The 11,886-nt window shown below is 36.2% G+C and overlaps 2 protein-coding genes across 2 annotated transcripts; one reads left to right on the plus strand and one right to left on the minus strand.

The window, feature by feature from the left end:
- On the plus strand, positions 338 to 2,570 carry LOC105169291 (coiled-coil-helix-coiled-coil-helix domain-containing protein 10, mitochondrial). Its single transcript, XM_011089663.2, has 5 exons — positions 338 to 491; positions 1,422 to 1,481; positions 1,580 to 1,663; positions 1,775 to 1,950; positions 2,254 to 2,570. Exons 1-5 carry the CDS (start codon positions 470 to 472, stop codon positions 2,350 to 2,352), a joined length of 441 nt encoding a protein of 146 aa, XP_011087965.1. The 5' UTR covers positions 338 to 469; the 3' UTR covers positions 2,353 to 2,570.
- Positions 5,262 to 10,065, minus strand: LOC105169292 (gamma-glutamyl peptidase 5). Its single transcript, XM_011089664.2, has 4 exons — positions 9,642 to 10,065; positions 5,929 to 6,078; positions 5,670 to 5,837; positions 5,262 to 5,558 (listed from the first exon to the last, which is right to left on the minus strand). The coding sequence occupies exons 1-4, from the start codon at positions 9,948 to 9,950 to the stop codon at positions 5,457 to 5,459; spliced, it is 729 nt and encodes a 242-aa protein (XP_011087966.1). The 5' UTR covers positions 9,951 to 10,065; the 3' UTR covers positions 5,262 to 5,456.

Below are 11,886 nucleotides of genomic sequence, written 5' to 3' on the forward strand. Positions count from 1 at the left end.
CTCACATTAAGCCTTCACCTATTAACAATTACAACTTGAGGTACGTACCATACTTTTTTATCTCAAAGAAGACATGTTTCAGGACCACACAGAGGAAGGGCAGTTTTGTCCAATCACATAAATTTGACCTGGCAATAGGGCGTAGGGTGGTGGTGGCTTCTCCTCCAAGAAAAATCTAGAACATGGTGGACAATTTTTAGAGATAAAATGTGAATAGCATGACTCCCCTGTGCTTCTCTATCACAAGTCTGTGGGCCTCACAGTTGATTGGTCCAAAGACAATAACAACCATTTACATCCTGACACGTCATTGTTTCACCAAAACTCGCAGCAGGGAATCACCACCGATTTTATAATATTATTTCCAGTTACGGGGTTATATATAGAGATCCGAGGGTTTTGGGGTCAGGTCATATCTCTTGCCTAGGTTTTTATCATCGTCTCTCTTCAACATATCAAATCGGAAGCCATGCCTCGCCGTAGCTCAGGGGGTGAGTTTTTCGCTTCCTTTCGCCGTTCTAACAATTTTGCGTCTGTTGTTTTGCCGATCTGTATCAGTCTTTGAGGTCTCGGTGTATTTTATATTCCGTTGGATTTTATCGGTTTTAGGTACACGATTAGGGTGTGATTTTTTTGGGCATTGGACATGTCGTAACCTGGTACTTTGATGGGTTTGAGCTGTTATTGTAAAGTCTGGGGTCTGCGGAGTGATTGCTCGATTGTGGTAGTGGTTGGTGCAGGGTTTTGAAATGTTAGATGTTTGCTTGATTTCTATTTCTTTTAAGAGCCCCTTTGCTATTGGCTTCGCGGTGTACGTGTTTTGCATATTGTGAAAGAAGTCTCACTGTTATACATTAATGATATTGGTTATTCAAGTATGTTGGAGATTAATTAGGCAGACGATTAGGGGATATGGCTTCAATTGTATAGACTATAGGACTTAATTAACCATTTTGAGTTATGTTTAATTCTTTTCGTCCTTCTCAATTTGTAGTTAATGCATTTCTTATTCGGTTGTAGGTATTTCTTAGATGTTGTAGTGTCATTTACCGTTATTTCTGGTTATTACTTGTTAGTGTGTTCTAATCAGGATTTGGTGATAACTGTGGATCTCACCTGTCAAGTTGCAGTATTATTTTGCAATCCCTTCTTGTAGGGTGGACACTTAAGTTTTCTTTTAAGACTGTGCTGTATTATCATGTCCAGCTGTTAGGTTTAGAGCCAGTTCCTTTTTACAGGAACTAATTCGTTGCATACTAATAATGGAGTTCTGGGGTATTTCTGTGCTGATATGGCTATGGTGGTTGTATAATGCTTACTTGGCATGATCTGCATGATCTGCTATCTTATAGTGAGGCTTGCAATGTGAGTCTGATTGGCTATTTTGAAGAATCATGTCTAAATTCTTGCTTGATTGCCAGGAAGATCTGCCCGACCAGCTCCACGTCCTGCTGCATCCCGTAACCCACCTCCTCAACCAGGTACCTATTCGTTTCTTCCCCACTCTCTTCAGTTGAGCATGGATACTGTTGTTGTTCAATCTCAACCCTATGCATGTTGTTTGCTATTGTTTATGCAGTGAATCATGCTCCTCCACCAGCTCCGGTTCAGAGCAGCTCTGGTGGATCCATGCTTGGAGGCATTGGTGCAACAATAGCCCAAGGTATGTGGATACATGATCTGGATGCTCGATTGATGTGGAGAGTAAGACAGTTCAGACACATCTTTTTGTTTCTTGTTTATCTTATTCTTTTGTTGTCTTCAATTTCTGTAGGAATGGCATTTGGTACTGGAAGTGCTGTTGCACATAGGGCTGTTGATGCTGTTATGGGTCCTCGGACAATTCAACATGAAACAGTCGTCTCTGAAGCTGCAGCAACTCCAGCACCTAATGCACCCAGCATGGGCGGATCTGATGCTTGTAATGTTCATTCCAAGGCATTCCAGGATGTAAGTGAATCTATCTCTTTCCAGATGAGAACTGCTCATCACATCCCTTTAGGTGTATTATATTAGTTTTGAATCACGCTAGCATTTTATGTGGTGGATAGTATCTGTCTAAATCTGGAAATGAATTACTAGTCCTCGTAAAAAGGAGGTGACCACTAAAAAAAAATAGTTTGCTTATTTGTGATGTCTTGTTCTGCTGAGCCCTCATGTTATTATTGGCTTTCTAAACAATGGCATTGTCAGTTGCTTTTGTACTTCGAATGAAGTTCTTATGTTGATTATTGAATGTTGAATTTTTTGCAGTGCCTGAACAGCTATGGAAATGACATCAGCAAGTGCCAGTTCTATATGGATATGTTGGCTGAATGCAGGAGAAACTCAGGTTCTATGATGAGTTCCTGAGTGTGATTTCCGGCTTGGTTACATCCAATTCATCATTTGTGTTTGAATCCTCAAGGAGATGTTATTAAGGGTTCACATCAGTGGATATTATTGTTACCGTTGAATGTGGTGTTCTACAGACTTTATTGGAATAAATGATACTTTTAAGAAGCAGACATCTTAGGAGAACATTATATTGTCTGGCGTAAATTTCAGTGCATCTCCATTTTGCCTTTTGATATTATTAGGTTAATATGGGAATTTTCCCTGTGCCCCTCCCTCCTCCTACAAAACTCTTAGCTAAATTTTGGTTATTCTTGATTCTTAATAACAGAACTTTGGAATTGTTATTAAAGGCCCATTACATTGGTCCACTGTGGGGTACTAAAGTATGGCAGAAGCAAACAATGGAATTCGCTTGATGAAAACATTTCTTTGTCCAAGATAACATGAAGTTATGCAATACGCGTTAACGCAAATGTGTATAGTTTGTATTTGGGTAGAGGATCAAGTGCAGTACCAAATGTGCTCTTTCTGTCAACAAAGGTATTGTAGCAGTGAGGAAGTATTCTGGAGAATATGAACTGGAAAATCTCCTACGGCTATGGTATATGCTATCTTGGATCATTACGTATGCACTTGCAGTCTTAAGCTATATAGTAGGGATGGAGCAAAGAAGAATGCGTTTTTGGTGTTAAGTCTTGCAGTAAACACGTTCCATATCATATGGAAATATGTTTTGGAGCCAATATTTTTTCTTTGAATCTCATTTTATAGAAATATGTTATAGAGCCAATATTTTTCCTTTGAATCTCATTATATTTAGGTATTTCGTGTTTGGTTCTAATGAAAAATTGAAAATCTATGTAACGATTGAGGTTGGGGTGGTTTATCATGTCCTTTTATTTTGTTTACTTTATCACAAGAGTCAATTGTTGAAAACTTTTTTACTTGTGCTAAGCCAGAAACAAAGCGAAATGGACTGCAATTACACTAAAGAACTGGATGCTAGATGTCCCTTGCAATGGATGTTATACTTCAGTGACATAAAACGATGTAAAATGGGCCATTGTTTACTCAAGGCCCTCAGCTTTTCTTGCTCTTTGATCGATAGCAGCGAATTACGGCCTGGCTGGCCGGCCATTTAACAGGAGTGCTGGTAGCTTCTGTCTACAGTAAATTAAGCCTCTAGGTTGGGTTGGGGCGGGATGGATTTCTGGTTTATCATCCACATTCTCTGCTTGTATGCACGAGGTGCAGATTGAGGTGGTGGTGCTTCAGGGCTTCTACGTTTTTGTGTTTCCTATTGAGATGAAAAATACTCACGTGGAATGACAATACAATTTACTCGAGAGCCATCCCAATAAATAAATCTGGGAGTACGATCAAAGTAACTCTCCAACATAGTTATGCATTAGAGTGTATCTCCAAGGTGGCACGAAAGATTAAACAACTTTGGGAGAAGAGACAGAATGGGGAGTGACAGGTTATACAGTAATTCTTAATTCGTGTTGGTGGAGGTAAGGCTGCAGTTGCTTTTAGCATAATATCGTCCTGCAAAGGCCATCGTCTATGTTTGTGCTTCAAATACAGTGAGTTATTATCTCAGTCTAGTAGCACAACAGATTCTAAGATTTTACGAATAAAGGGATAGTGTAACCACTTTTTATAACGGAAATGTTAATAGCTTGTTGGAATGTTTGAATGCTTTCTAACGTTTTGGCTTAATGAAAAATGGGGATTAGTATAAGGAATACGGGGAATTGCAGTGAAGGGATATGTCCAGATTGGAAGAGTATTAGCATGTATTATTTTGGTGATGACTCTTTACTCATCATTCCTCTCTAGCAATACACTAGGTTTGCAGTGATCGAATAACCAGTTTTATCCATTTAGACGTATGCATCAGTTCAACTAGCCAACAATGAAAGAATCAAACATAATTAAATTTTTTCAGGAAGATGTATAGCTGCACCAAATTACGAGCCAATCCAGCTGAGCTGCTGCCCAGGCGGCTGTGTGCGAGAGTGTGAGAACCTAGGTCTTAAACCTACAAAGGTGCACAACTGCACATGCATCGGTCTTGAACCTACAATGAAGGTTCTCAAGCTCAAGGCCCTTTAGCTATGTAATGAGGGATATAGTCTACCAACTTTTAATATGTGAAGCGACTTTACACCTCTCCTTTAATGCTGTTTCTCCAGTATTGTGATGGTGATCTACACTACCTTTCCCTTTGGCATATAATATTGGCATATAAGCAATTTACTTTAAGCATTAATTTTGATAAACCAAAATTATTTACATTTATATAAATTTATCTAACCCCTGTTTTATCAAATTAACACTCGCATAAGTTATTGGTCAAAACTCGGTAAACCCAAATTTCTAAATTAATTTTTGCAACAATTTTGTATGGCATTTGCTTTGATAGAGAAATTACGGCTTAGCTCGATTGTTGTTCTTTCTGCCCCTTTCTTGAATCTTGAATCCATGTTCTGTCTTTTTTTAATCCTTGGCCCCTTGGCTCCTACGTCGCAATAAGAAATGGTCTTCTATATTGTTGTAGGGTAGTATTCATCCGACATTTCCCCTTAGTATCATGTAGAAAAGAACTTTTAATAGTCTTATAAAAATATTATTTTTAGGTACATATATCGCATTAGCTGGGGCCAGACATTTGTGTGCCCCTCCCGCTATAATTATATATAATACGAGCGGGATGATGGCAGCAAATATTTGAACGTTGACAACACGCGGGGCGTACGTAGTTGCCAGACGTGTGTGTGCCTTCTGATTCTTCATAGAATGTTAGCACGCCATGAAAGTGCCTGCTCAATATTTAAAACTGGCCCTTGAGTTCTCCAGCGGTTTCTAGCATCACATACTTGGTCAACTACCATAAACTACAGAGTATAAATCTAGACAAATGAGATGGAGACTTGGAAAATGAAATTAAATAACTCAACTCACAATGTTCAAATGTCAATACTTATAATAAAGACCCCATCCGATGACATCAAATGGGGTCTTGTTGGAGTTTAGTTCCCAAATCACACGATTTTCTTTGCCAAACTTACCCAACATTACTTATATTTACATTTCTCTAGTCCCCCAAGTTCTAATCACAATCTTCCCTTCAGAAAGCTGGTGCATAGTTTCTTCCATACTTCTCTATCCGGCTCGCTTGCCCCCAACTTAGTCTTGGCTTCTTCAGCAAGAGACTCCTGTATGAGCAAAGATATGCGTCATAGGATCAAGAACTAGCGAGGATATTGTTATATCAAGAGGGGAGATGATTTTGAATCCGAATAATAGTACTAGAATCTTTGTTGTACCTCGATGAGATCACGGTTGAAAAGACGGTCAATCAGGTGTAACAGGATGTCCTTTGTGTACTCAGGGTGACCTTGGATGCCCATAATATGTTCAGAGCACCTAAACATCTCTATCCCGGTCTTGTCTGACCATGCTAAAACCTCTGCTTTAGGTGGAAGTTCCCATAACTATGAAGTAAGAACAAAAGTGTGGTCAGGATACTTTATGTTTTCACATGATACGGATTAGAATGAGCTACTGATGAAATGAAAGTGAAACCTCATCTCGATGGCACTCGATGACAGAGAGGGAAGTAGGCATTTTCAGGGTGGTGAAAATCTGTGAGGGAGTCAAGTGAACTTTTGTGATCCCAATATCCCATCCTGCACTGGCTCGGCCGACCTTTCCTCCTAGAGCTCGTCCCAGTATCTAGTTAACACCAAAAAACCCTTTCACATACAAAAACATAGGTCATATAATTAATGAATATGCTAGGATACTGCTTATTATTCTCAGCAACGTTTTCATGTCCCATGATGACTAGGAAAGGAGAGGGAGCATGATCAATTACTTTGTGGAAGGAAAACATCAATAGCTATCAAACATGATAATGCTTTAGTAACTGATTCTATTCTTGGACGTGTTTCCTTCCGTGTAATATGGGCCAAAGGAACAAAGCAAACTCTGGTGCTGACAAGAGAATCATGCAAACCAACGGAAACGTGTCAGGATGGATTTGACTTGCGTGTGTGATTGAATTGGACATCCTCATCATCCCACCATGACAACCATAATTGACACCCAGGTGTAACGGCGTCATTTCCTATTTTTCTATGTAACATTGAGTATGGAAAAAGAATTGACTCTTATAACAGACAATGTTGCATATACTAAATAGTATTTGTTTATTGGGATTAATGCGTGTCTGTTGCAGTCAAATCACATGTTCATGAGCAAGCTGTCTGTCTTTTACTACTGTTATTGACATAAACAATCTGGAGCATTTCGACGTCAACAAAAGTGGCAGATAATTGGACGCTGTTCGTTTCTCCTTCAGAAATGTCATTCAGAAGAAATTTCAGAGCATCTTTGGATATATGAAAAGCCACTGAATGGACGGCACAATTGACTCTATTTGGATTCTAAGGTTGTAGTTTGGCCATAATAAAGAATATACTATTAAAACAGACAGGTATCAAAATATGATGATCTAGTTTCTACAGCAGCGCAACATAATATTGTCTTTGTTACTTCATAATATACATAAATCTTGTTATCAACTAATAATTTCATTCATTTTTGATTGCTCTCTTTTGTCGGTATCATATAAGAACAATATTTCTTGAAATATCAGCACTATCAACAGCATTTGTCCCATTAGAACAAAACCACGATGGGAAACATAAGTTAGTGGTCTTATGTATCTACCAAAGATGGAGGGACACAGAAACGGTGCTGGATCAGACGTGGAAAGTAATGGGCTTAGCATACAGGACAAGTTGTTCTGCTCCACACGATTTCTATTCTTGCAAACTGTTTTTTTACCGTTTGTGGTATTCGTTTTTACCTGAGTTCCACTCTCTAAGTTTTACCAAAAGGGCTTGGAATCTTGTATTCCCCCAAAAAAAGATGGATTTATTTCGCAATATGAGAGTAAATTAATGTTTCTCCTGATTTGACTTGTCTGAAAACAAATTGGAATTAACAGAAAAATATCCTAGAGTGCATATACCAAAAGGACGAGCAGATAAAGGGGTACAGATGTATATTGTTGGTGGGATTCCACGAACACCAAGAACCTTAGAAAGTGAAAACAAAAATCTACTAGATCAATTGGTTGCATTTTAAGTTGTGGTGTTCGTATTTACACATGTCCAACTATCAACAATAAATTGTAATATCTCTACGAAAATTAGATGGAAAGATAAGATGACACAACAGATAACAACTTCTTTTTTGATTGAAAAAATCAACGATGCAATCCATTAGAGATTTGATGTCACTCTAAATCGGCATAAATAAAATAAATCAACCAAAGAATTTGGAATTGGATACATAGAATACAGAGAAACAAAAATGGCGAAGCAAAAGTCTCAATCACGTGATAATTGTTATAGCCAGCATTAATTGCTTTTTAGCCCCACAATAGGAGGCTCTATTTAGCGCCAAACTATTGTAAAACAAGGGCAGACGGCCCCAATCAAACCAGCTGTAAGGCTTCAATTCAGGACCACGAAACACAGCATAGTTTCACACATTACTAATTAATAGTAAGTAAGTTGATCATAGTACTGATTATAATGTCAGAAAGTGTACAAGTTTTTCTCACCAAGAACTGTTGGATGATGTTGTGTTGGTTTTAGAAGTAGTGCGTTTATAAGCATTGGCCACTTTTGTAGGGGTTTTCCTCGTAACAGAAGAATCCATTATAAGCATAATGTTTAGTTAAGTCCTTATTAACTTGATGAAGTGAAATGGTATGAGTATATGACTGTGGTAATTAGTTTGATTCCTAAACTTAGTTTTTGAGAGGAGTTTAATTCCTAAACTTTTATAACCAATGATATACTATATTTTAGCAACAAGTGCATATTGCAATCTTTTAGCATCTCCAAACATCATCTATTAATACTCATTTCTTTTTATATTTGGTAAAGTTATATTGTTTGCATTATGACTATAAAAAAGATTTAGACAGAATATTTTCCAATCTTTTCAATTTTATTTTTGTATTAACACCACTTTCTATGGTTCTATATTTTTTAAAAAGATTTACTACTTTACCCTTGATTTGGAGAATAATACACGTCAAATAATTTCTTAAAATAGCTTAATGAAGAAATATAAATAAAATCGTACTAGAGACCACCAAAACAAAGTTTCCTTTATATGTCAAACGTTTTCATTTTCTTGTATTAGGCAGCTATTTCCATACAAATAATGATGATATAACCAAAAATGATATGAAGTCTTCGTCATCTTTGGAGAAAGTTTGTACAACTTTTTAAAGAACCATCCTAAACATTCAATTGACCAAGCCTAGCCGTGAATGGAATTGAATTGGCCATTTTGAATCATTTTTAAAATGCTAGATCCACATTTACATTGTCAAATAATTATTTTATTGACATAGATGGCCGTAAACTGTGCCAGCGGAGGTTTTTTATACTTAGACTTACACAAACAATTTATTCGGCTAAAACAATAAATTCCCTTAAAACGAAGTAAGCTACAGAGACGGCTTTCTTAATTGGTAGTTGTCATTGGACTGCTATGTACGGTGGCCCCATATATTATATCGCACCCCATTATATTATGTAATAGTTAAATCTTATTTGTCTAAATGCATTAAATACGTTGTTCTTTTTTTAGAAAATATTAATCGAGCCATGTCTTAAAACCTAAATATTATTACTTCCAAATGTATCAATTATATATATCCTCTTCAGGACATACTTAAATACATCTGAACTTTTCAAAATGAATCTTTTTCCTAAAATTATATAAACTCTCAAAATATAAAATCTTATATTTTTAATTCTCAACTATGTTTAAACTAAAAAATAATGTTATACAATATTTCACACCTTTCTTTATAGGCGTCAAGGCACAGCGTTCAGATAATATGCCTAGTGTGATTAAATTGATTAATGCGTTCACCGACGGAGAAGGTCATCCCTAATTCTATAATATTTTTAAGCGATATAATCCATCAACTTGAAGAAATTTGAATATATATCTAACACTTTAATACACAAAATATATATATATATATATATATATTTATACATGCAAAAAAAAGGTGTCACGCTTGAGAGTGAAAAACCACAACTACCAAACCAAACTTAGCAGGCATAAAACCAAAAAATAAAGGACAGCTGTCTGGACAAGCAGCACAACGAAATGGAAAACTGGCACGAGCAAAACAAGCAAACAAAAATCACGAACCGTACTGAACAAAAGAGAGTGAGAAAACGATGAAAAAAGCATACCTGATGGCCGAAGCAAATGCCGAGAACTTTCTTCTTCATGGAATCCAATTTCTTCAGCAGAATCAGGAGTCTACAGATCCAAAGGTCATTTCCGTGCGCGTCATTGCAGCTTCCGGTGATCACGAATCCGTCGTACTCTGCGATCTCATCGTCATCCGGAAACTCGCCTCTCGCCACCTTGAATACGTCCCATCTTTCTCCTTCTTCTTTCAGCATTCGCACAAAAACTCCGTAGTAACCGCCGTAGATTTTCTTCACGTAGTCTGAATCCTCGGCACAGAGAAGAACGGCGAACTTTTGGCCTCCCATTCTCTCTCTCTCTCTAATATATATATATATATATATATGTATGTATGTGTGGAGGGAGAAAGGGTGAGAGCCGCGGAAGAGTAGAGCTGGGGGAATATGAAAATGGGTTTGAGGCGAATACTTATTAATGGTATTTATAGAAGTTTAGGGAACATACAAATGGGAATAACTGATGAGCGAATTACGTATTTGTCCTTGGAATAGTAATTGACTAACTTGCCCCTCCTTTTGCCTGTTGCTTCAAACTCTACTCTATAATTAAAGAAACACTTTGATCCAACTATAGAAAGTTTTAAATTTTAATGATATTTGATAATCTAATGTAAAAGCATTTTTGCTCAATCATGATTTATAGGTGTTTTTATAGTTGAAAGTATTGAGATAAGTTCTAAAAAAATTTAACTGTTAAATTTTTTTTAATGTTTTTTATGTAGGCAAGTGTTGGATATCGACCGCAAATAAAGAGTTTGAGCAACTTATAAATCTCAAGGTCTCATCTTCCTAGCGAAATGCCTTTTCAAAATAAAGCAGTGAATTTCATACGAAGTTGGAACGAACAATTTCGTGTAACGGAGCATCGATTAATCGCAAACCACATCATCACCACTGTCTGTGCTAATGAGGCCATGTGTTCGTCCCAAACTCCCTCGTCTGAGGGGCTAATGATGTAGACAAACATCTAATATCTAATATTGATTGTAGATGAGGAGTTTGAATAGTTTATAAACCTCATAATTTTATCTCCCTAACGATGCACTTTTCCAGGACAAAATTCATGAGACTCATATGAAACCAAAATGCACAATATCTAGCAATGGGATACTGATTGAATCGCAAATCACATCATTTGGTGTTATTCGTCCGAACGAGCACATGTGTTCATTCAAAATCCCTCGTTTGGAGGATTGATGATGTAGGTAGGTATTCTATATTGGTTGCAAACGAGAAGTTTAAATGGTTTATAAGTTTCACGGCCTCCTCTTTCTAACAAAGTATTTTTTTAAAACAAAATCATAAGACTTATACAAAGTGGAAATGAATAATACCACGTGCAACAAGACAGCGATTGGGTCACAAGCCACATCAATTTTACTTAACCTTGTTGTGGTTATTTAATTTGATGTTTATGACCCATTATTGTAATGATTTCATAGTTGAATTTATAAGATCAAATATTCAGCCGTTGAATTAAAAATATATTTTATACTCCCAAAATTTTTTGAGAATTTTATAAAAATAATTTAAGATGTGTATTTAGAATTAATTATATAAAAAAAATAGTTTAAGATATGTATTTAGAATTGTTTTTTAGCAAAAAAAAAAAAAATACTGAGATAGTTTTTAGAATAAGACAATCCACCATAAAATTTCGAAAAAGTCTTTTTCCAAGCACGTTTTCTAAAACAAAGGTAATTTCCGGTTGCAGCCTCCTTCTGTCAATCAGAATATTATTTTTCTAAAACACGATTTATGGATATTCTGATTAATTTCTTGAAAAGTTATGGCTTTGGGTGCTTTCCTTAATTCTGATGTGAAATTCCATTTTATTCAATCTACTTCTAGTGGGATATATTTCTTTTACCCCATAAGTCGTGTTTTTGAAGGTTCAATGAACCTAGACTAGGATTTAATGTGCTACTTCTTCTTTTGACATATGTTTATTTTAAATTTACTTTATATCGCTTTCATATATATACTATGACATATACCTATGTCAAAATTATAGGATGTCTAAATTCAAATATACCAGTGTGAATTGACATTCAATTTCTTATCATCTTTAGAGTATAATATCTATACTTTTGTTTATTGGATTTATATATATCCTACAAAAAAAATATGTTATGTTTTTTTATTGTGTCCGCACAACGACGTTTAACTGAAAAAAATTATTTTATCTACATGACACATGTACTGACACATAATTTCGCATTTT

The sequence above is a fragment of the Sesamum indicum genome, linkage group LG8, assembly GCF_000512975.1.
Source record: "Sesamum indicum cultivar Zhongzhi No. 13 linkage group LG8, S_indicum_v1.0, whole genome shotgun sequence".
NCBI lineage: Eukaryota > Viridiplantae > Streptophyta > Magnoliopsida > Lamiales > Pedaliaceae > Sesamum > Sesamum indicum.